The sequence below is a fragment of the Myxocyprinus asiaticus genome, chromosome 15 (genome assembly GCF_019703515.2).
Source record: "Myxocyprinus asiaticus isolate MX2 ecotype Aquarium Trade chromosome 15, UBuf_Myxa_2, whole genome shotgun sequence".
Taxonomy (NCBI): domain Eukaryota; kingdom Metazoa; phylum Chordata; class Actinopteri; order Cypriniformes; family Catostomidae; genus Myxocyprinus; species Myxocyprinus asiaticus.
This window is the reverse complement of record NC_059358.1, coordinates 35,603,618-35,629,921: the sequence shown is the minus strand read 5'-3', so window position 1 is coordinate 35,629,921 and position 26,304 is coordinate 35,603,618. Positions and strand designations below refer to the sequence as shown.

Genomic DNA, 26,304 nt, shown 5'->3' with positions numbered 1-26,304 from the left:
ATTAGCTATAAAACGCAGAATGTCATGGATTATGACATATTTGGGAAATAAAATATTGTTTTAATGCACAAATAATAAAATTAAAATTGTGGGATTAGTAATCACACTGGACCATGGAGCAAACTGCTTATCTGGAGGTGAGAAACGAATGGGAAAAAAAACAGGAAGCCAAAATAAAAGCTCAATTTAAATGGACGCATGCATTTATGCTTAAATATTACACTTGTTGGACATATAAAATGTCCTGGAAATGTCCTGGAAAATTGTGCCTTGAAAAAAACTGGGAACCCTGATAGAGTGAAAACTTATAAAAAAACGAATCTAAATGAAAATAAAAAAATAAAAAAACAAATTCAAAACTATAATAACACTGGTATATGCCTGTGTGGTGATTTTCTATGTGTTTATTAATGTGTTTATGTAAGAAGCATAGTTGCGTTATCCGTCACTGGTAGAGTATCATCACTGAAGCAGGTATGTGTACAGTGAGTCAGTGTATGTGTCAGTAGATGGCGTGGAAATACACCCTAAAGGTGCAGCCAGAGAAGAATTCACTCTCACTTTCACCACTGATGCAACCCACCTCATCAAAACACTGTGAGAGTTTACAATTTGAACTCAAATGTTCTGTAAAAAAAAAAAAAAGAAATACCTCTGTCATGATTGACAAATTTTAAGTTGATCAAAAGTTTTTATTTATTTATTTTTTATTAATTTTTTTTATGGCATGCCTCCTTTATATCCTTGCGCGTGTGTGTGTTTAAGGTGCTGGGTTGGATCCGTAATGGGGAGTCAATGCTCAATGCAGGTCTCATCACAGCCAGCTCTCTACAGGAGGCAGAGCAGTTACAGAGAGAACATGAGCAGTTTCAGCATGCCATTGAGGTACCGATTAAACACACTAACACAAGGGAAAATTACCCTTTTAAAATATGCTTTACCAACTTTTGGACTTTTCTTTCTTTTACTTCATCTCTGTTTTTCCTCTTTTACTTTCTCTATAATTTTCTGCAGAAAACCCATCAGAGTGCATTGCAGGTGCAGCAGAAGGCAGAGGCTCTGCTGCAGGCCAATCACTATGACATGGACATGATCCGTGACTGTGCAGAGAAAGTGGCATCTCACTGGCAGCAGCTCATGCTGAAGATGGAAGACCGACTCAAACTGGTTAATGCCTCAGTGGCCTTCTACAAGACCTCAGAGCAGGTCAGTATGCATAATGTGACATAATTCTCCTTTAGCACTAGTGGTTCCTCCTGATGGGGACATACCCAGGAAATGTGGCTCGTAAATAATGTTTACGTTTTAATCATAAAAACTATATAAAAAAAAAAAATATATATATATATATATATATGTTCCTATTAAGTTTCTGTAAATCTTTTTTTTTATGTATTTTTTTAATGGGCAATATTTGCCCCCTGTAATTGACATTCAGAGGAATTTTTTTTAAACCTTTTTTAAGGCAGATATGTTTCTAACCATATAAATCACTGAAGTTGAATAAATAAACTCACAATGTGACCAATTTTGGTAGTAACCTATAAAATCAAATCAATACTGTAACATCAATTTTAATGTTGTTTCAGGTTATTGGAAGGTTTTTGCTTTCAGAGTGACACATTTAACAACCGTTCTCTTTAAACAATGAATTCATTTGATAGCTACCCTGCTAGTTATCCGTGTGTTTGGTCATGTTATTGTTTGTGACTTCATATGTGTGTTCTGCAGGTGTGTAGTGTGTTGGAGAGTTTAGAGCAGGAATACAAGCGAGAGGAGGACTGGTGTGGGGGGATCGATAAACTAGGACCAAACTCAGAGTCTGACCATGTGACGCCCATGATCAGTAAACATCTGGAGCAGAAAGAAGCCTTTCTCAAGGTACGCAGCACATGCTCTCAGGTTATTTATGACAGTGTAATAGATTTGGTGCTTTATTGCAGATTTATTCTTATTGAGTCTTATTTTCTCCGAAGGCATGCACACTTGCCAGACGCAACGCTGATGTCTTCCTCAAATATCTGCACAGAAACAGTGTGAATATGCCAGGAATGCTCGCGCATGTCAAAGCCCCTGAACAACAAGTCAAGAGTATGGTTACATTCTCATTTTAATTTTTTTTAAAGAGACAGTTAATCCAAAAAGGAGAATTCTGTCATCATATACTCCCCTCTTGTCATTCCAAAGCCATGTTATTTTTTCCGTGGATCACAAAAGGAGAATATTTAAGAATCTTCACATCACACCTTTTTCAATCAATGATAGTCCAAAGTGACCACGGGCTGTCATGCTTCCACAGGAAACAAATGTGCAACAACATTATTTGGTTTGGAACAGGTCGTAGACTAATGAAATAATTTGTTTTTATTTTTGGTTAAACTATTACTTGAAACCACATTTAAGACTGAAGTGTTTAGAACTATGGTCCTGTGCTAGCTAAGTGGATGATGGCCAGAACTTTGAAGTTCCAAAAGTACATTAAAGCGATAAGATAGGTGTGGATGAAATAGAGATCAATATTTAAGTCCTTTTTTATTATTAATCATGGATTATTTTTAAGCAGCCTTTATGTGCTTTTTTGGAGCTTCAAAGTTCTGGCCACCATTCACTTGCATTGTGAGGACCTACAGAGCTGAAATATTCTTCTAAAATCTTTGTCTGTGTTCTGCTGAAGAAAGAAAGTCATACACAGTTGGAATGAGGGAGAGTAAATGATAAGAACATTTTCATTTTTGGGTGACCCTTTAATTTGTTAAATGTATCTGTTAATATGTTTGTTGTACTGTAGTTTGTATGTTACCTTTTGCTGAAATTGTATGAAATATCTCAGTCTGTATAATTTGTAATTTTGCATGTGGCTCATGTGACCCCAGCATTCAGGTATGTTGTGTGGTTCTGATTCTTTGTCTCTGCGCTCTGTAGATATCCTGAATGAACTGCTGCAGAGGGAGAACCGGGTTCTGCACTTCTGGACCATGAGGAAGAGGAGGCTGGATCAGTGTCAGCAGTATGTGGTGTTTGAACGCAGTGCCAAACAGGTCAGTACTGGTCCAAACAAGATCTAACCAGTAGTCTAGACCAGTGCAAAGCCGGTGCTGCATACAGATAGTCTAGCCAGACTTTTGACTATCGACATAAAGTGTGGTCCATTTTTCAACTTATTCTTGCAAAGTACTTCCCACTTAGATAGGAAGACATCATCTGACTGACATAAAGCAACCAACCACAGTTCATTTTGTTTTTAGGTGTCATTAAGGGATGGGCCAATCTGAAATCGATAACACAATAATAGAAAGTCCCACAAAGTGGTAACTCCTTCAAAATATGATGTAGCAAATGGTTGTATTGACAAAACCAGAAAAGAATAATGCAGGAAATGAATGTAGACTTTGACTGGAATTTAAATTTTTCCAGATATAATAAGTGCTGACAATTTCACAGATGTAACTCTGTATTCTGTTCATGGTTATCTAGTTTACTCTCTAGTAGGGTTGCACGGTAGGCCGGTGCTAAAGTAGTATTACAATACTAAAGCTTCAAAATACTGGCGGTGCCACAGTATTTTTTAATACGGTAGTACCGTAAATTATGTTGTATGTGCGGTAGTAAATATTATTTTTGCTAAAACCTTCAATTGAATCAGACATATGTCTGCAATAACATTAAAAATATAGTCTTTTCGAGTGGTAAAATGCTGTTTAGAATTTCCCCTTTATATGGTATTGTTTATTTTTCAATGAGTGGTTTCCCATGCTTCAAACACACATGTCTGAATCCCAGCGTCTTAATTTGGCGGTTCTGTCTCCTAATGAATAATATGGATTTTAGTAAAACTTCCGAGAGTGAGATACTTTTTCCACAACACAATTCACATAGCGAGTGTAACGTTGCTGGCTGGCAATGGCAATGATGAAGACGATGACGTGAAGATGACGAGAACCCAATTGCAGTTTATTTACAAAGTGATAATCCAAAAAACCCTAACTATAAATGTGAAAGAAAACATAAAACATGAACATGGACTTGACTATGGCTTGACTTGACTACAAAGTTACATTCAACATTCACTTTCAATACTTGACAAAAGACAATGGTGAACATGAGGGCTTAAATACATGGACATGGGGGAACATTAACCGATGAACAAACAGAACTGATAACAAGTTAATTAAACAAACCAATGAAAACATGAAATCACATGACAAGGGAACAGGACCTAAACTTTTCAAAATAAAAGACATGAATCAACAAAATACACATGACAGCGAGATTTGGAATTATTTGGGGTTTTGCCTGATGAGACCAGGAAAACCCATTTGCCGTGAATGTCTACAGAGATTTCAAGCCAAAGAGAGAAACACCAGCAACCTTAATAAACACCTTCAGACACATCCCACTGCAGAATACACATGGGTTAGTGCCACTTAATTTAACCTAAATGCTTTATCTTTTTTTTTTTTCTCTCAATTTGGAATGCCCAATTCCCAATGTGCTTTTAAGTCCTCGTGGTCACGTAGTGATTTGCCTCAGTCCGGGTGGCGGAGGACGAATGCGAGTTGCCTCCACGTCTGAGATCGTCAACCCACACATTTTATCACGTGGCTTGTTGAGCGCGTTGCCACGGAGACATAGCACATATGGAGGCTTCACACCATCCACCACGGCATCCACGCTCAACTCACCACGCGCCCCACTGAGAATGAACCACATTATAGTGACCACGAGGAGGTTACCCCATGTGACTCTACCCTCCCTAACAACCGGGCCAATTTGGTTGCTTAGGAGACCTGGCTGAAGTCACTCAGCACGCCCTGGGATTCGAACTAGCGAACTCCAGGGGTGGTAGCCAGCTTCTTTTACCACTAAGCTACCCAGGCCCCCCTAAATGCTTTATCTTAAAATTTATAGATTTACCATTTCTCTGAAAAATCAAACGGTGCACTCATTCAATTTTTTTCCAATTACAAATGCATTGTGGCAGTAACTTCGCTAAGTTCACACTTATGATCAGATCAGTTTGATCACGTCCCTGAGCCGTGCAATCAAACCGGGGTGTGTGTAATCTGCATTTGCACTGCTGTTTACCAGGAGACCAGAGCTGAAGCGGTTATAATAATGAAACAGCTGCTCAAAACAGTCTTTTCAACAGTACAATATCTTTATTTTTATGTTACCAACATTCAATTAATCACAGAAATAATTAAATAAAAGTTTAAAGCCGTGCCGTTTGAACTGGCTGTTTTGATGCAGTGAAGATTACATTTTTTTTGCTCACATCAAATTAAGAATGTATTAGGTAACAAGTTAGTCCATTTGATCCTTCTCCCTGTTCATCTATCAGTTATTTTCACCAATTCCGGAGCAACAAGTGGAATGGCTAGTTTCTAAGAACCACCTTTGCTATGATAAACTGTCTTAAGAATTAACACACTATTGTGTGGTATCATGATACTTCAGCTGGTATAGTATCATAAGATGTGATCATGGTATCGTGATAACCTTACTCTCTAGTATTTTAATTCATTGCCATAAACCTCACAAACTTTGACAAATGCAGTGTTAGTTCTACCACTGAAGCATTCATTGTAGCAACCTGGTACCTCCTAAGCACAACTTTGTTTCCCGTACTGATAAAAACCTGTGCACCCCGATTCCTGAAAACAGAGTAAAGATGGCGATTTTTGAAAAGCTCTTGTCATTTTTGTGTGCAATATGTATCAGACAGTCCATGAACAAAGCTAAAATCAGCATTTAGAAAGTTAAGTAGATATCCATAAAATTAAAGAGTATTAAGAATGGTTTACTGGTTTAATGTTAAGTCAACAATTCAATGGTTTCTGTGACTCCATAGAGGTCAAGTTTTATCACACATAGGACTCCAAAAATATTCAACTTTTTAGGGATTACTAGCATGTGATTTGTATTGTTCACTAATGGTCACAGCACTCTTCTTTGGTGAAAAGCATAAGCCCAGAAAAAACGAAACGTTTTCATCAAACGTGCTGCTCATCAAAAATTGACTTGTGTCATGTTGCAGAATTAAGGTATAGTGTTTCAGGAAATCTGTGGTAAAAAGAGTCTATCTTTTCTATGTTTGAATGCTTTATAATTACAAGAAAGGACTCCATGTCCTTTTTGACCACAATGTGCTGTTTTAAAGTCATATTCATATTGCTTTTGAGGAACTGACCCTGGAACAGGGTGTATAAGGGACACACTCATCTGAGTTCTTTAAGAGACCTCACACCCTCTTGTGGACACAAGGTAGTGGAAAATGTATACACAGATCTCCTTTTAAAGGTGCACTCAGTATTTATTTATTTTTTCTCTCTTTCTCTTTAAAAAAAGTTGTGCTCTTTAAAAAAATGAATTGTAATTTTGAAATAATGAGTAAAAAATATAATGACAACTCACAAGAGATGAAGACTTCAGTCATTACAGTAACCTTACAAAAGCTGTTTTATTCTACATGGTGAGCATCCCCTCATGGGGCCTGCCATGTTGAGATCACATGACCAGCCTACTTAAATGAATCATAGCTGACTGTAAACACAAAATTTCTATAATGGCATCGGTAACTAAAAACTACTGCATTTGAATGATGCTGCATCCAGACCACTAGATCAAATGAGGAAATGCATACAAAAATTTTGTTTTTAATGTAAGCTTATGTGATGAAGCATTTACACCTTAATTTAGAAGCATAAATAAATCTAGCAATTTGTGTATATACACTATATTGCCAAAAGTATTCGCTCACCCATCCAAATAATTGAATTCAGGTGTTCCAATCACTTCCATGGCCACAGGTGTATAAAATGAAGCACCTAGGCATGCAGACTGCTTCTACAAACATTTGTGAAAGAATGGGCTGCTCTCAGGAGCTCAGTGAATTCCAGCGTGGTACTGTGATAGGATGCCACCTGTGCAACAAGTCCAGTCGTGAAATTTCCTCACTACTAAATATTCCACAGTCAACTGTCAGTGGTATTATAACAAAGTGGAAGCGATTGGGAATGACAGCAACTCAGCCACGAAGTGGTAGGCCACGTAAAATGACAGAGCGGGGTCAGCGGATGCTCAGGCGCATAGTGCGCAGAGGTCGCCAACTTTCTGCAGAGTCGATCGCTACAGACCTCCAAAGTTCATGTGGCCTTCAGATTAGCTCAAGAACAGTGCGTAGAGAGCTTCATGGAATGGGTTTCCATGGCCGAGCAGCTGCATCCAAGCCATACATCACCAAGTGCAATGCAAAGCGCCGGATGCAGTGGTGTAAAGCACGCCGCCACTGGACTTTAGAGCAGTGGTGACGTGTTCTCTGGAGTGACGAATCATGCTTCTCCATCTGGCAATCTGATGGACGAGTCTGGGTTTGGCGGTTGCCAGGAGAACGGTACTTGTCTGACTGCATGTGCCAACTGTGAAGTTTGGTGGAGGGGGGATTATGGTGTGGGGTTGTTTTTCAGGAGCTGGGCTTGGCCCCTTAGTTCCAGTGAAAGGAACTCTGAATGCTTCAGCATACCAAGAGATTTTGGACAATTCCATGCTCCCAACTTTGTGGGAACAGTTTGGGGATGGCCCCTTCCTGTTCCAACATGACTGCGCACCAGTGCACAAAGCAAGGTCCATAAAGACATGGATGAGCGAGTTTGGTGTGGAAGAACTTGATTGGCCTGCACAGAGTCCTGACCTCAACCCGATAGAGCACCTTTGGGATGAATTTGAGCAAAGACTGTGAGCCAGGCCTTCTCGTCCAACATCAGTGTCTGACCTCACAAATGCGCTTCTGGAAGAATGGTCAAAAATTCCCATAAACACACTCCTAAACCTTGTGGAAAGCCTTCCCAGAATAGTTGAAGCTGTTATAGCTGCAAAGGGTGGGCCGACGTCATATTAAACCCTATGGATTAAGAATGGGATATCACTTAAGTTCATATGCGTCTAAAGGCAGGTGAGCGAATACTTTTGGCAATATAGTGTATATATATATAATATTAGCTCTAGAAGTTTACCCCACTATAGTTTACTTTCATTTTCCAAACCCAGAAATGTAAAAATGGTTCATTATAATTAGTATAAATTGACCCTTACCCTAATATATATATATTGTTTTGAGGAATGAAGGCTATACAATGCTTGAAATTGCCGTAAAACAGAAGATTTCATACAAAGGTGTACACAACAGTCTTTAAAGACGAAGGACAACTGGCTCTAACAAGGACAGAAAGAGATGTGGAAGGCCCAGATGTACAACTAAACAAGAGGATAAGTATATCAGAGTCTCTAGTTTGAGAAATAGATGTCTCACATGTCCTCAGCTGACAGCTTCATTGAATTCTACCTGCTCAACACCAGTTTCATGTACAACAGTAAAGAGAAGACTCAGGGGTGCAGACCTTATCAAAAATCAAATCAAATCAAATCACTTTATTGTCACACAGCCATATACACAAGTGCAGTGGTGTGTGAAATTATTGGAAGAATTGCAAAAAAAAGCCACTTTTGAAACAGAAAAACAAAAAGAAAAGGTTAAAGTGGGCAAAGAAACACAGACATTGGACAACAGATAATCGGAAAAGAGTGTTATGGATCTTAACCCCATTGAGCTTTTGTGGGATCAGCTAGACTCTAAGGTGCGTGAGAAGTGCCCGACAAGACAGCCACATCTATGGCAAGTGCTACAGGAAGTGTGGGGTGAAATGTCTCCTGAGTATCTGGACAAACTGACAGCTAGAATGCCAAGGATCTGCAATGCTGCACATGGAGGGTTTTTTTGATGAGAACTCTTTGAAGTAGTTTAAGAAGTTGTGAAATTTTTTTCAAATTGTAATAGTAATTTTTCACATTATTAATGTCCTGACTATACATTGTGATCAGTTAAATGCCACTTTGGTGAATAAAAGTACCAATTTCTTTCCATAAGAGCAAAATCTGTACATTATTCCAAAAATGATCCCGCCAGTGCGTGCGTGTGTGTGTGTGTATATATATATATATATATATATATATATATATATATATATATATATATGTATATATACACAAATCTTCGCGCAAGTGTATATATATATATATATATATATATATATATATATATATATATATATATATATATATATATGTATTATTTTATTTTAGATTTTTTTATTTTTTTGTGAGAATATCCCCACAAGGTGATTTTATGAGGTTGTGCTATTCTTCTGAGGATTTTTTCTGAAATTTTCCTCACGCAAGTGAAAAAAACAAAAACAAAAAAAAACTTGCAGAAGTGCACACACGAACACAACTTTAATCATCTAAACAGGTTTTTGACTTGTCTTTTTGACATTTTCTGCAGGCTCTGGAGTGGATCCACGACACAGGAGAGTTCTACTTGTCCACGCACACTTCCACAGGCTCCACAATACACCACACACAGGAACTGCTCAAGGAACATGAGGAATTCCAGATCACAGCCAAGGTGTGTGTACACTATATTTGTTTGTACTACTTGGTGCATTGTGGTCACAAGTGTGCATATATGGGCTATTGTACAATGGCTTTGAACATGGCACATCCAATAAAGGTTCAGAACAACATGAGGGTGAGTAAATTATTACATAATTTTCATTTTTGGATGAACTATCCCTTTAATTCAGCAAAGAAGATTATTCAGTTACTCAGCAGTTGTGATTTTCAGTGACCACATGCCTCTCGATGGTTTATCAAGTCAGTGTGGATTCAGCTCAGGTCTCTGTCTCTGACTCTCTCTCTCTCTCCAGCAAACCAAAGAGAGGGTAAAGTTGTTGATCCAGCTGGCCGATGGCTTTTGTGAGAAGGGCCACTCCCATGCGAGTGAGATTCAGAAGTGGGTGGCCTCGGTGGACAAACGCTACCGTGACTTTTCCATCCGTATGGACAAATATCGTTCCTGTCTGGAGAAAGCGCTCGGCCTGTCCACAGACTCCAACAAAGTGGTGAGAGGGCTGTGTGTTTGTGTTCAGAGATGTGATGCTTGTGTTAACATGATCTGCAAGGCAGTGTGTGATGGCTTGAGTTGTTTATGAGCAATATCTTCCACTTTACTGTAAGAGTTGCAATGACATGTCAATTGATTCTTCACTAAGCCCCGCCTTTAAAACAGTTCTGGCCTTAGCAACAGTTGCCATTGTATGAAGTGAACATGTATAACATTTGTTAGGACGCCTATATTTGCTACAAGGCAAAAAAGTGTAATAACTTAAAGCTGCATTATGGAACTTTGTGCTCTCTTGCGACATCTGTTGTTAAAATTGTAAATTGCAAGCAATTTTCGGAAGAACACATTACATGAGTCGGGTTGCGGCACTGCTCTTCAGCGTGGTTGAATCTCATGGTTTGGGCTTACCTGGACATCGCCTCTGTGTGATCATGAATGAGAGATATTCAGAGATGGAGACATAATGTTCTATTTTCATGTTGATATTATCTTATTCTAGTACATATTCCAAACCGAAATATTACTCGCTTTGATAAAGAGAAACAACACTCTTATTTACACATTTTGAATGAATGAATTTTACACTTATAGCGCTTTTCTGACACTACACTCAAAGCGCTTTTACATAGAGAACAGGGGACTCTCCTCAACCACCACCAGTTACCAGTATATTTTAATATGATTATTCAAGTGTTTTATCTACTATTGATGTTTGTATTATAGCCTACTACACTCCATCAGTTTAAGAGGTGAAACTCATTTGAGTTCAATGGAAGACTTTATTATTTTTATATTATATCGTGCAGCTTCAGTTGATAATGCAAGTAAAACCGTAATACTACAATAGTACGTCTGTGCGCTGCACACAATAGCACTGTAAACTAAAAACATAAAACGAGGATTCAAAAATGATGGGGATGAAAAATACTTTATTAAACATGAAAATAATATGCTTAAATATGCACTATAAAAATTACAATAATATGTTTAATCAATCATTTCTTAAGCAGTATAGCTATAATAGATACATGGTTACACACTAAACAAATGAATATGTACAACACTGTGCAATGAAATCAGTACATTTTAAACAACTTGAGATGATTGCACATTTCATGGGGAACTACAGTCCCTTGTAGTAACTTGTAACTATAGTGGCTTTTAAACAATCTTTTAAAAGGACAATAAGTGATAAAGTAGCTTGTGCATTTCTGCGACTGGGGCAAAAGAAATGAGAAAACAGCGGCAATGTTATAAAATGCTCAGAACTCATGAATATTAGAAAACATGTTTCAGGAACTCTACTGGACTATGTAGATACATCGCGATCGGTTACCATATGAGCAATGTTCGATTCATAGAAGCATGACAACCAATATAAGCTTCAACAACCCTACCAAAATACATATCCAAGCATTATAGCAAGTAAAGAACTTCGCCAAACAATTAACAGATAAACATCCATCCAGACTGCAGTGATGCTGTCGTGAACTGTGTGACAGTGACTGACTGAACTGAAGTGAAAAGCGTAGTTTCCCCAGCAGGAACACGTGACAACCGGTTCTACTTTTCTGCGTTTACGGGTATGATGTAATGACGTAAGGATGAACGAAATAAGCCTGTGATTTTGCACCAAATCCGACCCAACAGCTCAAAATACAAATTAGAATAGGAGTAAGGAAAGGGCATTGTTTTGAACACTGTTTTTGTACTCAATAAAATTACTCTTTGTTAATTTTCAACCAAAAAAATCGTCCGTAGTGCAGCTTTCACATCAACTATTTAACATATTTAGGTCTTTGTATTGTTGATATTAATCTAAGAGTTCACAGTACCATTCATAGTGAGCATGTTGTAGAAAGGGGGTGGGGCTTAACAATAAACTAATGAAAAAAAGAGCTGTTTAGTGTGATTGAAATGTTTCTCTGTGGTTTCAGAGTAAAGGTCTGCAGTTGGACATCATTCCAGCCAGTGCTCCTGGTGCAGAGGTCAAACTGAGAGATGTCAACCATGAGCTCAATGAGGAGAAGCGCAGATCAGCCCGCAGAAAAGAGTATGTCCTTCATTATATGATCACATACAAACATCAAGCAGTGCTGAAGAGGAAGTGTTGACACTAGATTTGAAGAAAATCCTTTTTTAGTTGTTTTCAGTTGTAAGGAAACACCCCTTAATATGCTCTGCAAAAAAAAACAACAAAAAAAAATTCATCAAATCATTATTTTTGTATTTTGTATTTTTTTCTTCAAAGTCATAATTGTGTAAGATAATAAGTTCAATTAAGTTTATTTTTCTTTTGTGAGGCTCATCTTAGTGAGGTTAATGCTAAAACAAGAGAGAAACTGTTTGTCATTGGGTAGGAAAAATAACTTAATTCATGACAAATGATGTTTAGGTTTTTGTAGTGTGCATATTAAGATAACTCAGTGTTTTTCATTTTAAGGGGTTTTATTGCACAAACCACTCCCAAAGTCTTTGTGTGAAAGATTGCTTTCAAGCAAATGTTGACAAAAGGTGTCTGGTGTATTCCCCTGTTCTCTCTCTCTTTCAGGTTTATTATGGCAGAGCTAATTCAGACTGAGAAGGCATATGTGAGAGACCTGCGGGAGTGTATGGATGTAAGTGTTGTTTTCAAGGTCTGCTCTGTATGGACTGAGTGAACATTGAGATGGTGTGGTACACCAGTGTCCAAATTGGACAGATCAGGAAAAGCCCTGTGCTATTAATGAAGAGTTCACAGCAGTACTGCGCTAGAACAATCCAGTTTACCTGGGAATAACTGCAGTTTAAGTGAGACATGTGTTAAACACTGACCACGTTTACATGCATATCATTGTCTGATTAAAAGGAATATTCCATGTTCAATAAAAACTAAGCTCAATCGACAGCATTTGTGATTGTCAATTTTTGGAGGATTTAAAGACAGAAATGTGAAGCTTGTAATTTTATAAAAGCACTTGCATTCATTCTTCTATTAAACTCATGTATTATTTGAGCTGTAAAGTTGTTTAAATTGTTATTTTTCACAGTTGTTTTATGGTTTGTTTGCGTTACATAGTCATGGCAATAAAGTTGTAAAATTGAAAAGGATAGTTAGAGATTTTATCACCCATAAAATCATCTTTTGGCTATACTTTTGAAACTGAATATTTTAACATTTATGGATTGGCCCCATTCACTTCCTTTGTAAGTGTCTCACTGTAAATACAATAAATGCCCTACTGGAAATACTGTAATTGCTCACTCTCACCATTCATTATGTTATCAAAATTGGCTATTTATTTTCCTAATAAATTTCTCTGGTCTTATTGTGCACATTATAGGGGGAAAATAAAATCTATCTGAAATAATGTAACCAGGGCTGCACAGACATGGAAAATTATATTAACCAATAATAGAATAATGCACTAATAATATCCTTGACATATCGCACCCTTACCCAAATATTGAATGCTATTACATGTTGTCTTTAATAGTTTATCACTAGTCTGTTGTTACAGATGGTAGCCAACCAGAATCTACCTAGTATAACCGCAGCCACTGCGTGGATTAATCATTAGCGGATTTAAACCACTAAGGGCGCTATAACCATTTAATAACATTTCACATATAATAATAACAAAATAAACACATTTACATTTCAGTACGCTTATGATCGGGGATTTAGTTGAACCACTCTATGTTAGTTTACCACTACGAATAGGCGGGTCAATTGTAACATGGGCTAATGCCGTTAATTAAAGGCATTGTTTGTTTTTTTCAGTAGGTCTAACAAATAAAATAATGTTCACAATGGTTTTTGTTTTGATTTTTAGGAAGATGATTAAATAACCAATATTGATGAAGGAACGGTTTGCATTTATTGAAAAAGGCTGACATTATGGCATTTTTTTGTATATGCAAATAGTAAATTCATGAGCTAACTAAGCTTCAACTTGAATGCTGCCATTAATTTTGCATTGTTAGATCTTCTACACATCAAAATGTAAAAAAGCAATGCATATAATAATATTAACAAAGCTAATCATAATGACTCACTTTCTTAACACTGAACTATGATGTAAAAAGTGTCCCTTTGCACCTCCTTGTAGTGAGTGTCAGATGTGGATTGTGTGTTTTTACTGTCGTGTTAATCCCCGTGACAGTAAGGGTCATTCTGATCGACTGCCTACTAAAGATTGTTGTCGGTGTGTGTGTGTGTTTCAGACGTACCTATGGGAGATGATCAGTGGCGTGGAAGAGATTCCCCCAGGGATCGTCAACAAAGAGCACATAATCTTCGGCAACATGCAAGATCTATATGAGTTCCATCACAAGTCAGTGATCCCCGACTATGGACTGTACCCCTGAGCTGAGATTATGAATTATTCAAAAGAATTCAGTTCTAACCCCCATTTCTTTCTTTACATTTACTTATACCCATTTCCTTATCTCTGTCCTTTTCTCTCTTACCTTTTTCTTTCAGCATTTTCCTCAAAGAGTTGGAGAAATATGAGCAGCTTCCAGAAGATGTGGGTCATTGTTTCGTCACATGGGTGAGTGTGTCACGAAGTGGAACAATCGCAGGAATGTGATCAATGGTCTTTTATTTAAAATTACAAAATACAAACAAAAACTCTCTCGATGAAGAAAAACAACAGAAAAAAGAACAATCAAAATGGATAACAAGCATAAAACACAAAACTGACTGAGACTAGACTGGTGCTGACAGAATTCAAGTAACTCACAAAACAATCTGTCAAGGACTAAGGGAAAAAGGCACCATATATACAGAGGGAAACACATGAAGAACAGGTGACAATTAACACAACAAAGACTAGATGAGGAGGCGTGGCAAGGGGGCAGAGTCAGAGGAGCACATGGCTGACACAAACACATACCTAACCTAAACAGACAAACAGAGGGCAGACCAGGTGGGAATATGACATAGTGTTTCAGTGTACTGGATAAACTTATCAAGACTACATGTTGTTATCTGCTCACACAAGTTTGTTTGTTTGTGCAATTTATGGTGGATCAAGTAAAATTAAAGAGATTTCTAGAGTCCCTTAGTATTGTACAGTATACTGATAAGCCAAAACATTATGACCACCTGCCTAATATGCTGTTGGTCCTCCACATGCCGCCAAAACAGCGTCGACTCGCCGATGCATGGACTCCACAAGACCCTAGAGGTGTCCTGTGGTATCTGTCACCAAGACATTAGCAGCAGATCCAATCAAGTCTTGTAGGTTGCGAGGTGGAGCCACCGTAGATCGGATTTGTTGGTCCAGCACATCCCACAGATGCTCAATCGGACTGAGATCTGGGAAATTTGGAGGCCAGGGCAACACCTTGAACTCTTCATCATGTTCCTCAAACCATTCCCGAACAATGTGGCCAGTGTGGCAGAGGGCATTATCCTGCTGAAAGAGGCCACTGCCATTAGGGAATACCATTGCCATGAAGGGGTGTACCTGGTCTGCAACAACGTTTAGGTGGGTGGCACGTGTCAAATCGATGTCCACATGAATGGCTGGGCCAGGGTTTCCCAGCAGAACATTGCCCAGACCATCACACTCCCTCCAGGTAAATGGTGCACACGTACAAGGCCGTCCACGTGATTTAAAAGAAAATGTGACTCATCGGTCCAGTTCCGACACTCCTGTGCCCATTGTAGGCGCTTTTGATGATATACAGGTGTCATCAGGGCACTCTGACCAGTCTGCGGCTAAGTAGCTCCATACGCAGCAGGGTGCGATGCACTGTGTGTTGACACATTCCTCCTGTAAACATAACTAACATTTTCTGTGACTTGTGCAATAGTAGACCTTCTGTCAGTTCGGACCAGACGGGATAGCCTTCGTTGCCCTCGCGCATCGATGAGCCTTGGACACCCAACACCCTCTTGCCGGTTTGTGGTATGTCCATTCGGACCACTGTAAGTAGGTACTCACCACTGCTGACCGGGAGCACACCATAAGCCTAGTTGTTTCACAGATGTTCTGACCCAATTGTCTCGCAATAACAATTTGGCCCTTGTCACTCAGGTCTTCACTCCTGCCCATTTCTCCTGCATTCAACATATTGACTATGAGAACTGATTGTTTGCTTACCATCTAATCTACCCAGACCTTGACATGTGGCCTTGTTAGGAGATGATCAACGTTATTCACTTCACCTGTGATTGGTCATAATGTTTTGGCTCATCAGTGCATATCACAACTACCAAATAGTACCATGGTATTATTTTAAGTAACTTGGAGTACCATTTAAATATCATGGTACATGACTGTGGTAATAATTTAGTACCATTGTATACAGCATATTAAAGTACCATGGCATTTCTAACTGATACAATCACTTTACGATAGCACCGTATTTACCATGACTTAACAAGTGAAATAACAAGATTTTTTTCTATTGAGGTTAATAGTCTATCACATGATCAGGAAAATTACATCAGAATGCCTCATACAAATCTCTTGGTACACAAACCTCTCAATAAACATGAAGTAACTTTTAAAACAGTGTTTTGATTTGGGCTGATAGTTTCTCAACAGCTAAATGAGTCTATCTGCACCGAATTTCAGAAGTGAAAATAGAACATTTTGATGTTTACAATGTTTAAAAAATGTTTTTAGTTTTTTATGTTTAAATTATTTGAAATGTTGTTGTTTTTTCAGGCAGATAAGTTTCAGATGTATGTGAATTACTGTAAGAACAAGCCTGACTCCACTCAGCTAATTGTGGAACACGCAGGGACCTATTTTGATGTGAGTATTAAGCAAACTAATTATGAGATTCATCACATTCAACAAGTTCACAAAGACAAGATTCTGTTTAAGCACCCCTCTTGTACTCTTGAATCAAGGAAGTTCAGTGATTTATATAGACAGTGATTATGTAACCCTTTTGTGTGTATTTTAGAAGGAATGTGGGTGTGTGTATGAATATTTATGTGACATTGTATATGTGGTCGAATTTGTGGGTGTGTTGTGGTCTACTGATCAGGTGCTTTTCTACAGCTGGTAGGTGGAGGGATAAGAAAGAGGGCACTTCCTGTGTATGGGAGTGGGTAGGTTACCAGTGATACTGTTGCTGTTAACTGTATTAAACTATTGCCAGGCGATCAGAGCAGATGGGTTCTTCTTCAGGCCTGGGCTCTGATGAGCGACTATAGCCTTGCCCTCTGCTTTATCAAAACTGTTGTGTGGAAGATGATTGTTGTTTATTTTAGAGGAATTGTGTGTTTGTACATGTACAGGAAATTCAACAGAGGCACAGGCTGGCCAACTCCATCTCTTCATACCTTATTAAACCAGTTCAGAGGATCACCAAGTACCAACTTTTGCTGAAGGTCTGTGTTCTGCCAGACATCAAACAAACTCATTACAGACACAACACAAACCCAGCACAGACTAAACTCAAACCCAGCACAGACTAAAGACAAACCTGGCACAGACTAAACTCAAACCTGGCACAGACCAAACACAAACCCAGCACAGATCCAACACAAACCCAGCACAGACCCAAAATACACCCAGCACATACCTTGACCCAGAGCAGATCCAACACAAGCCTAGCACAGACCCAACAAAGGCCAAGCACATACCTAACACAAACCCAGCACATACTCAAATCAAGCCCAGCACAGACCTAACACAAACCCAGTACAGACCCAACACAAGCCCAGCACAGACCCAACACAAGCCCATCCAGACCCAGCGTACACCCAGCACATACCCAAACCTAGCACAGATCCAACACAAGCCTGGCATAGACCCAACACAGGCCCAGCACATACCCAAAACAAGCTCAGCAAAGACCCAACACACCCCCAGAACAGACCTAAAACAAACCCAACACAAACCCAACACAAGCCCACCACAAACCCAGCACAGACCCAAAACAAGCCCAGCACTTACCCAACACAAGCCCAGCACAGACTCAACACACACCTAGTTCAGACTAAATGCAAACCTAGCACAGACTAACCACAAACACAGCTCAGAATTTACCCAATCCCAGCAAAGGCGAGACACAGACTGAAAAAAAAAAAAATCACAAACTTGGCACAGACCGAATTCAAACAGAAACAACACTGACCCAACACAAACCCAGCACAGACCCATCGCAAACCCATCACAGACCTAACACAAACCCATAACAGACTAAACTCAAACCCAGCACAGGCCCAACACAAACACAGCACAGACTAAGCACATATCTAACACAAATCAACAATGACCAGACACAAATACAGGCACAGACTAAATACAGAGTGTGCCCAAACGGGATCCACAAGACCAGACACAAACTGAGCACAGACCTATCACAAGCCGATTACAGACAAAACACGGACCTTACCCAGTCACAGCAAGACAAGACAAAAACTGAACACAGACCCCTCACAAACCTGGCACAGACCAAATACAAACCAAGAACAGAAACAATACAGACAAAACATACCCCATCTCAGACTAAACACATACCAGATCCAAACCCAGCACAGACAAGTCATAAACTGAGCACTTATACATCACAGACCCATCACAGACCCAACACAGACCTTACACAAATCTAGCACAGGCCAGACACTTACTGAGCACAGACCCATGACCAAGCCCAGACCTACACAAAAAGTTTCAATGCATTTCATTATTATTATTAAATGTATAAGTGTAATTGTTATATTTGTAGGAACTGTTGACGTGTTGTGAGGAGGGCAAAGGTGAGATTAAAGATGGTCTGGAGGTAATGCTTAGCGTGCCCAAGAGAGCCAACGATGCCATGCACCTCAGCATGCTGGAGGGTGAGTCACAAGCACACACATTTACATTTTATTATTTTGCAGATGCTTTTATCTAAAGTGACTTACAAATGAGGAACATCACAAGCAATTTGTCATACAAGAGCCAACATTATCTGCAGTGTCACACTGCCTATGAAAAGGTAGAGAAAAGAGAGAACAAAACGCATGTTACCTTATTCTTTATGGGAAGTTTACACACAGCTTTTAAATCTATGCCAAAACTTTGTTTTAAACCATGTTTTGATGTTCAGTCTGTCTATTCTTTCACTCTTTGCTACATTCGCTCTCAGGTTTTGACGAGAACATTGAGTCTCAGGGTGAGCTGATTCTGCAAGAGTCATTCCAGGTTTGGGATCCAAAGACTCTCATCCGTAAGGGCCGTGAGCGGCATCTCTTCCTCTTTGAGATGTCCCTCATCTTCAGCAAGGATGTCAAAGACTCCAATGGCAGGAGCAAGTACCTCTACAAGAGCAAACTCATGGTAATGGAAGAAATAATGTTTGGCTTTTCATTTTTATATTACTTATTTTAAAAAAGAAATATTTGCATATCTAACTAGTTATTTATGGTAGTGATGCTTCACAGTAGACTTTTACAATGTTTGATCTCTGATTATTCTGTCCAGACCTCAGAACTGGGAGTTACAGAACATGTGGAAGGAGATCCCTGCAAATTTGCTCTCTGGGTTGGAAGGACACCTACCTCAGATAGTAAAATCGTTCTAAAGGTACGTTCCAAGAGATTTTCTTCCTTGTCTCGCCAAGCTGGAGTTCAGCTAATCTTTCTGGTTTTCCTGCCTGATCAAGCTGGTGTTTAGCTGGTTTAGGTGGTCGATCAGCTGGTCGCCCTACTTTACCAGCAAATAAGTGCCCAAAGCCCCTCAAAAAAGCATCAGAACAGACCAGCCTTGCCAGCTTGGCCAGACTGGAAGACCAGCTAGCCACCTTAGGCTGGTTTAAGCAGCATTATAAAATTTATTTTTAAGTTAACATGGTAGAATGGCTCTGCATCCATGTATGTTACTTTTTGGTTTGCTAATGTCCTCCAATCAAACCTGACTTTCCCATCGATCTTTGTGATAAAGAGGAGTCCTTGAAATAGATAAGATGAGTGGATGTATTTTCAAGAAGTTCTGGCTTTGAGTCACGCTATTGTATAAAATCAATGCATTTTATAAGACTTTTAAGCATTTTAAATGAGCACTTATGTAACTTGTGTCTGAATGGTTGCCCTTTATCTCTGAAAATAATGAATCATGTAATGAGTCATATGTCTTTCCATGTGTTTCACATGTATTCACACACAAAAGGAATTCAAAATGTATGCTTACATGTTCACATGTAATATTTCTAGGCTGGGTTACAGTTTAAAGTCATCATGAAATGCTGTTTGCCACCAATTTTATTTAATGTTTACAATAATCTGAGTGAAACAGGATATTCAACAATAATTGTTTTTATTTTGGCAGAGCAACATTTTTATCCCTTAGATTTAGGGATGAAAAGTAAGAGAAATTCAAGACATTTCAGAGAAGCTTAATTGGATTTTGATCAAAGATTATGTAGACAACATTTTCTTTATTTTAAATAAAATGCACCAAGGGGCCTGGGTAGCTCAGCGAGTATTGACGCTGACTACCACCCCTGGAGTCACGAGTTCGAATCCAGGGTGTGCTGAGTGACTCCAGCCAGGTTTCCTAAGCAACCAAAATGGCCTGGTTACTAGGGAGGGTAGAGTCACATAGGGTAATCTCCTCATGGTCGCGATTAGTGGTTCTAGCTCTCAATGGGGCGCGTGGTAAGTTGTGCGTGGATCGCGGAGAGTAGCATGAGCCTCCGCATGTGGTGGAGTCTCCGCGGTGTCATGCACAATGAGCCAAGTGATAAGATGTGCGGATTGACGGTCTCAGAAGCAGAGGCAACTGAGACTTGTCCTCCGCCAACCGGATTGAGGTGAGTAACCGTGCCACCACGAGGACCTACTAAGTAGTGGGAATTGGGCATTCCAAATTGGGGAGAAAGGGGATAAAATTTTAAAAATTATACAAAATAACATGCACCAATTACTTGTTCATAATAAGACCATGAACATTTATTAAGAAATTAAATGGGCTACATTTTGAATTCACGTTAAAGGGATAGTTCACCCAAAAAGAAAAATTTTCTCATCATTTACTCACCCTCTTGGCATCCCAGATGTGTCTGACTTTCTTTCTTCTGCAGAACACAATTGAAGATTTTCAGAAGAATATCTCAGCTCTGTAGGTCCATACTATGCAAGTGAATGGTGGCCAGAACTCTGAAGGTCCAAATATCACATAAAGGCAGCATAAAAGTAATACATACGACTCCAGTGGTTTAATCAATTACTTCTGAAATGATCCAATTGGTTTTGGGTAAGAACAGACCAAAACGTTATTCCTTTTTCACTATAAATCTTGACACCAGTCTCCTTGGTGATCGTCATTTCAAGCTTGATTGCTCCCTATAGTGCCGTCTAGCGCTAGGAAGTGTAAGTGAGCTTGAAATCAAGATGGTGCTTAGAGACTGCAATGGCAAGATGTACAGTGAAAAAGGAGTTATATAATTGGTCTGTTCTCAACCAACACCAACTGGATCGCTTCAGAAGACATTGATTAAACCACTGGAGTCGTTTGGATAACTTTTGTCATGCCTTTATGTGATATTTGGACCTTCAGATTTCTGGCCACCATTCACTTGCATTGTGAGGACCAACAGAGCTGAGATATTCTTCAAAAAATCTTAATTTGTGTTCTGCAGAAGACAAAAGTCATACATATATGGGATGGCATGAGTGTGAGTAAATTCTGAGAGAATCTTCATTTTTGGGTGAACTATTCCTTTAAAGGCATCAAATGCATTTTTGACCTCATGCACCCAATAGTTTACATTTTGAGATTTGAATTCTTAGTTATTTTTACAACAGAGCTGTAGGCTTACTTTGACAATTCCATGTTTATTTATGTATTTATTTATTTATTTATTTTTGTTTGTTGTATGTAAACAGAGGTTAATGAATCACTTGTGTGTTTGTGTGTGTGTTTCATGCACCCCAAGGCTTCCTGTATTGAAAACAAACAGGACTGGATCAAACATGTTCGTGAAGTTATCCAGGAGCGTACCATCCATTTAAGGGGGGCACTTAAAGAGCCAATCCACATCCCCAAAGCGACTGCATCAAAGCACAAGGGCAAACGGTATGTTAACCAATCATATCAGTCCAAAATCTGATAAACTGAAACGGTTCTAGGGCTCTAAATTACAGCAGTGATACAAAAGAAGCAACTTTTCACCAGGTCTTGATGACTGTCAAACCAGGAAAAGTTACCCCAGGACTGTCCTTCCCATTTTAGTTCAAGTTGGCAACTGTTTTGACATACAGTGGGGTCCTAAATTTTGAGAAAACTTTTACAAGCTCTTTTTTCAGCATAACAATTTCAGTAAAAAGTTTAATGTTGAAACATTATCATGAATTTTAGAATTTCTTAGTATTTGGTATGTCGCTTTTTGCTTTAATTACAGAATGCACTCGAGCTGAACATCTTGTGTGCTTCAGTGGAAGCAAGGAAGTCTGAAGTCTTTTGTACAAAGAAGTTAACATGATCGATGTCACAGATGTTCTTACAGTATTTTATTATCGGCCAAGAAGTGCAGAATCTTCTTATTTCATAGCTGTTCTTAGTTTTGCATTATTCAAAGTACTAAAACTTTCTTTTTATTTCCAGGTTTGAATTAGATTTTGAATCCAAGATTTTCAATGTGGTTTCTGACTTTAGGACCTCACTGTAATTGTTACATGGTCTCACCTGAACTCATGTAATGTCTAGCTGGTTCTTGCTCTTTTGACCGATACATATCAAATCACAGGGATGGAGAGGATCTAGACAGCCAGGGTGACGCAAGCAGTCAGCCTGACACTATCTCCATCGCCTCCCGCACCTCACAGAACACACTGGACAGTGACAAGGTGAGTGTGAACATCTGTCGACCTTCATCTGAAAGTGTCATGTACAGTTACAGCTCCTGAAGCATTCAGCAGAGCTCAAACCTCTGCTGTTGTGGTAACATGTTTAGACATGCAGCAATTTCAGACAGGGAACATTATTTTATGTCTGCATTGAACACTAAAACCTCACCCTACAAGTGAAAGACTTGATGAGTTACACCTACTTCAACATTCTTTTAGGCAGTGTTGGGATTTGGGAAAGCTACTATTTAAACTAAAGCTTTACAAGCTACATACTCTTTTAAAATAGTTAAACTACAGTCAGTCTACTCTTTTGATTCAGTAGTAAGCTACACAGCTAAACAGTGATGTAGTATTTTGACAAGCTTCGCTACGACAAGATTGAAAAAGTAGCTTGTCACTGTAAAAGCTACATTATTTTGTCAAGCGCTGAGCTTGATTCAGCGCTCTGATTCATGGTCTTCCTCAGAGATATCATTGAGCTGCTGGAGAATTTCTATTAAACGTGCCTTCTTAAAAATGCACTAGTATTACCTTCAAACAACATTTGCTTCATTCATCTCTGTCAAGACTATCTCAGAGGAAGAAAACAGCACCTTTCTGTCCAAAATTAACTTTTTAAGCCACTTTCCAATGGTGGGTGAATCAAGAAAATGTACCTGCCATAAACATTTCTTACCAGCCATGAAACTGTACCATATTATTATTATTATTAATATTATTATTATTTTCATATAAATTATTTTTGTTTTGTATGACAACCTAATTGTTTAGCTTTTTTAGCTCCTAAATGTCATATTTGTGACAAAGAGTTAAGGTGACTGTACCACTCGAGTTGTAAAATAGTTGTTGTTTTTGAGTTGTCACAAATACATCAGGACACAGTGACTTTGTTCCTCGTATTTTCATTTTGGTGGCTTAATGTGAGGAATATTACACATACAATATGTCGCCACATGGAGTTCAAGAGAAAAAAAAATGGCTTCCTTGATAAACTTCTCATTGAAGGTTGATAGTCAATACAAATGTTTGTACGTCTGTGATGTGAATCAGGCACATCACTTATCTCAGCGAAGATCAGACTAACATTCTTGCAATCGACTTTAAAGGTGCACTCTGTAATTTTCTCTCTTTAAAAAAGTTGTACTTAAGAAATGAATTGTAATTTTAAAATGTATGTATAAAATCATGAGCACTCACATTAAATGAAGACTCCAGTCATATCAGTAAAAAGCTGTTTTATTCTACATGTAGAGGGTCCCCTCATGGGGGCTGCCATGTTGAGATCGAATGACCAGCAGAATACTACTCACTTAATCTCAGTTTCCACCCTGTTATTGGACATTTTTATTAAATTAATCATGGCTGCCTGTGAACAGTGAATTTCTACAATGTCATCGGTAACTGAAAACTATTGATTTTGAATGATGCTGCATCCACACCACTAGGTGTCAGTGTATGTCCAAGAGGACCCGCATAAAAGATTACTAAGTACACCTTTAAACAGCTCCTAATAAAGTACCAGTCACTGGCCAGTTTTTTTTTTTTTTTTACATGCCAAAGCCGATTTTTAATAGTATTTAGCGCTTGGCGAGTGTTAATTTTGGAACCTGCCTACAATAAAACATTGTTTAATAAGGATTCACTGCAAGTACAGTTTATTACAGAATGAGAATTTAGTTCTCTGTAAGAAATGGGCTACATGTACAGTGTTGACCAAGTGGCGTCCAGTTGTCTTAATATTCCTGTAACCTGATTAGTGACAGACGTCATGAGGGTTCCTCACTGGGGAAAGTTGTGTGCGTTGCTTTGGGTTTAGCAGCACAGACGCTCGATCTCCCACTCACAGTCAGACCTCTTCTCTCACACGCCCTCACACATGTGCCTGTTTTTGTCACCGATATGTATTGCGAGCCTCCTACAACAACACGCTACTTGCTGATATTCACAGATTTAAACACACTTGGAAACACCGTTTTTTCCTCTGTTTTTCTGTCTCTGTTTTTCTGTCTCTGTTTTTCTGTCACTCTCTTCCCTGTCTCATTTTCTGTGTCTCATACACACACAGAGTATGGCTGATATATATAGTATATATACCGATCAGCCACAACATTAAAACCACCTGCCTAATATTGTTATTGTTCCCCTCGTGCCGCCAAAACAGCACCAGCCTGCATCTCAGAATAGCATATATATATATACACATGATATATATGTGTATATATACAGTATACAGTGAATGTGTGTGTGTATATACAGTATAAGTGTGTGTATATATATATATATATATATATATATATATATATATATATATATAAGACTATAGGTATAAATACTATAGATATATATATTTTTACCAAACAACCTTCCTTAGCAAACATATTCATCATGTTTCATTCAAGAAGTAAAAGACAGTACAAATTGAATTAGAAATAAATAAGGCATGTTTTCCATACTGTTTTCACTAAATTTACACTATGATGAATTATATTTAATAATTTCCATTCATATGCTCCTGTGTAACAGTACATATATAAACAGCAATATTTACAGTACCTAAATATTTTTTTAAGAAAATATTTAAATATATTTTTATATTTAAATTTTAACATTTAATTACTAAAATATTTAATAATGCCTATTAAAATGTTATTAAATTAAATCTTTAATTATTATAATTACATAATATGAATTAATATTTTAGTTAAAACAAGAGAAAAATAACACCCAGAGACTTAAAAAAGAAAAAAAGAAAAACTGATTAGCAGAAGTGCATCAAATTTAACAACTCTGCTGCCTTGGCTACTAAGTATAATCCAAATACGCTATTAAAACATTTCCGTCTTAACGCTCTCATACTTGCAGTTATGAGACATTGAAAAATTGTGAAACTAGTCTAATAACTGTTTGTTAATGGACAAATAAAAATCAATGATGTTCACAATATATCGCCAGCAAAACCTTAAATAATATATCAGGAATATGCAATACATCGCCCAGACCTAATACGCTGACAGACAAAAACACGTAAAGAGTATCTCTAAATTAATTCATGTACCCTGATGGCCCCTCTCACAATGGCTCACTGTTTCAAGCATCTAAACATACACAGAGCCCTCTCAGTTGATGGTGAGGTGAAAAGGTGAGGCTCAGAGAAGCAGATGAGTCCCTGCACGTCACTTCTAATGAGCAATAATTTGCCTCCGGCTCCTTTAAATCTTGGCACATTGTGTCCGTCTCTGCCTCCTCTCCCTTCCTCCTGCCAGCCGTCACTCCTTCAGACTGATTCCATCGCCGTGGCAATGTGAGGATGTGTCAGCAGCCTTCAACAGCCTGCCACTTTACCTTACTGGAGTCTTGAATGCTTCAGCATGAACTGCAGATGTGATTTACTCTGAAAAGACGGTTATTCAACGTTCATCTTCAGATTGAAAATGTTGGAGATGAGGATTTTTGACAAAGATCGTCAGTTTACGTGATTTTCTGTGTTAGGATGTACTAAGAGGTTTTGCTTTGGTTGAAACATGGCGTGTAAGGGTTCAGGGTCAGTGGCTCACCTACTGAG

At 38.5% G+C, this 26,304-nt stretch overlaps 2 protein-coding genes across 7 annotated transcripts in view; one reads left to right on the top strand and one right to left on the bottom strand.

Moving 5' to 3' along the window:
• The window catches only part of LOC127452718 (C-C chemokine receptor type 4-like), a 218,248-nt gene that overhangs the window by 112,142 nt on the left and 79,802 nt on the right, over positions 1-26,304 (bottom strand). The window lies entirely within an intron of this gene.
• Positions 1-26,304, top strand: part of LOC127452713 (triple functional domain protein-like) — a 226,143-nt gene that overhangs the window by 158,805 nt on the left and 41,034 nt on the right. For all 6 annotated transcript variants that reach the window (XM_051718338.1, XM_051718337.1, XM_051718336.1 and 3 more), the window contains 18 exons: positions 766-885; positions 1,015-1,206; positions 1,732-1,881; positions 1,977-2,091; positions 2,923-3,038; positions 9,338-9,460; positions 9,762-9,956; positions 11,896-12,011; positions 12,510-12,576; positions 14,165-14,274; positions 14,424-14,493; positions 16,624-16,713; positions 17,205-17,297; positions 18,641-18,752; positions 19,043-19,233; positions 19,378-19,479; positions 21,830-21,969; positions 22,640-22,739. In XM_051718338.1, the coding sequence (XP_051574298.1) occupies positions 766-885; positions 1,015-1,206; positions 1,732-1,881; positions 1,977-2,091; positions 2,923-3,038; positions 9,338-9,460; positions 9,762-9,956; positions 11,896-12,011; positions 12,510-12,576; positions 14,165-14,274; positions 14,424-14,493; positions 16,624-16,713; positions 17,205-17,297; positions 18,641-18,752; positions 19,043-19,233; positions 19,378-19,479; positions 21,830-21,969; positions 22,640-22,739 (2,202 nt within the window). The remainder of the gene's footprint in view (positions 1-765; positions 886-1,014; positions 1,207-1,731; positions 1,882-1,976; positions 2,092-2,922; positions 3,039-9,337; positions 9,461-9,761; positions 9,957-11,895; positions 12,012-12,509; positions 12,577-14,164; positions 14,275-14,423; positions 14,494-16,623; positions 16,714-17,204; positions 17,298-18,640; positions 18,753-19,042; positions 19,234-19,377; positions 19,480-21,829; positions 21,970-22,639; positions 22,740-26,304) is intronic.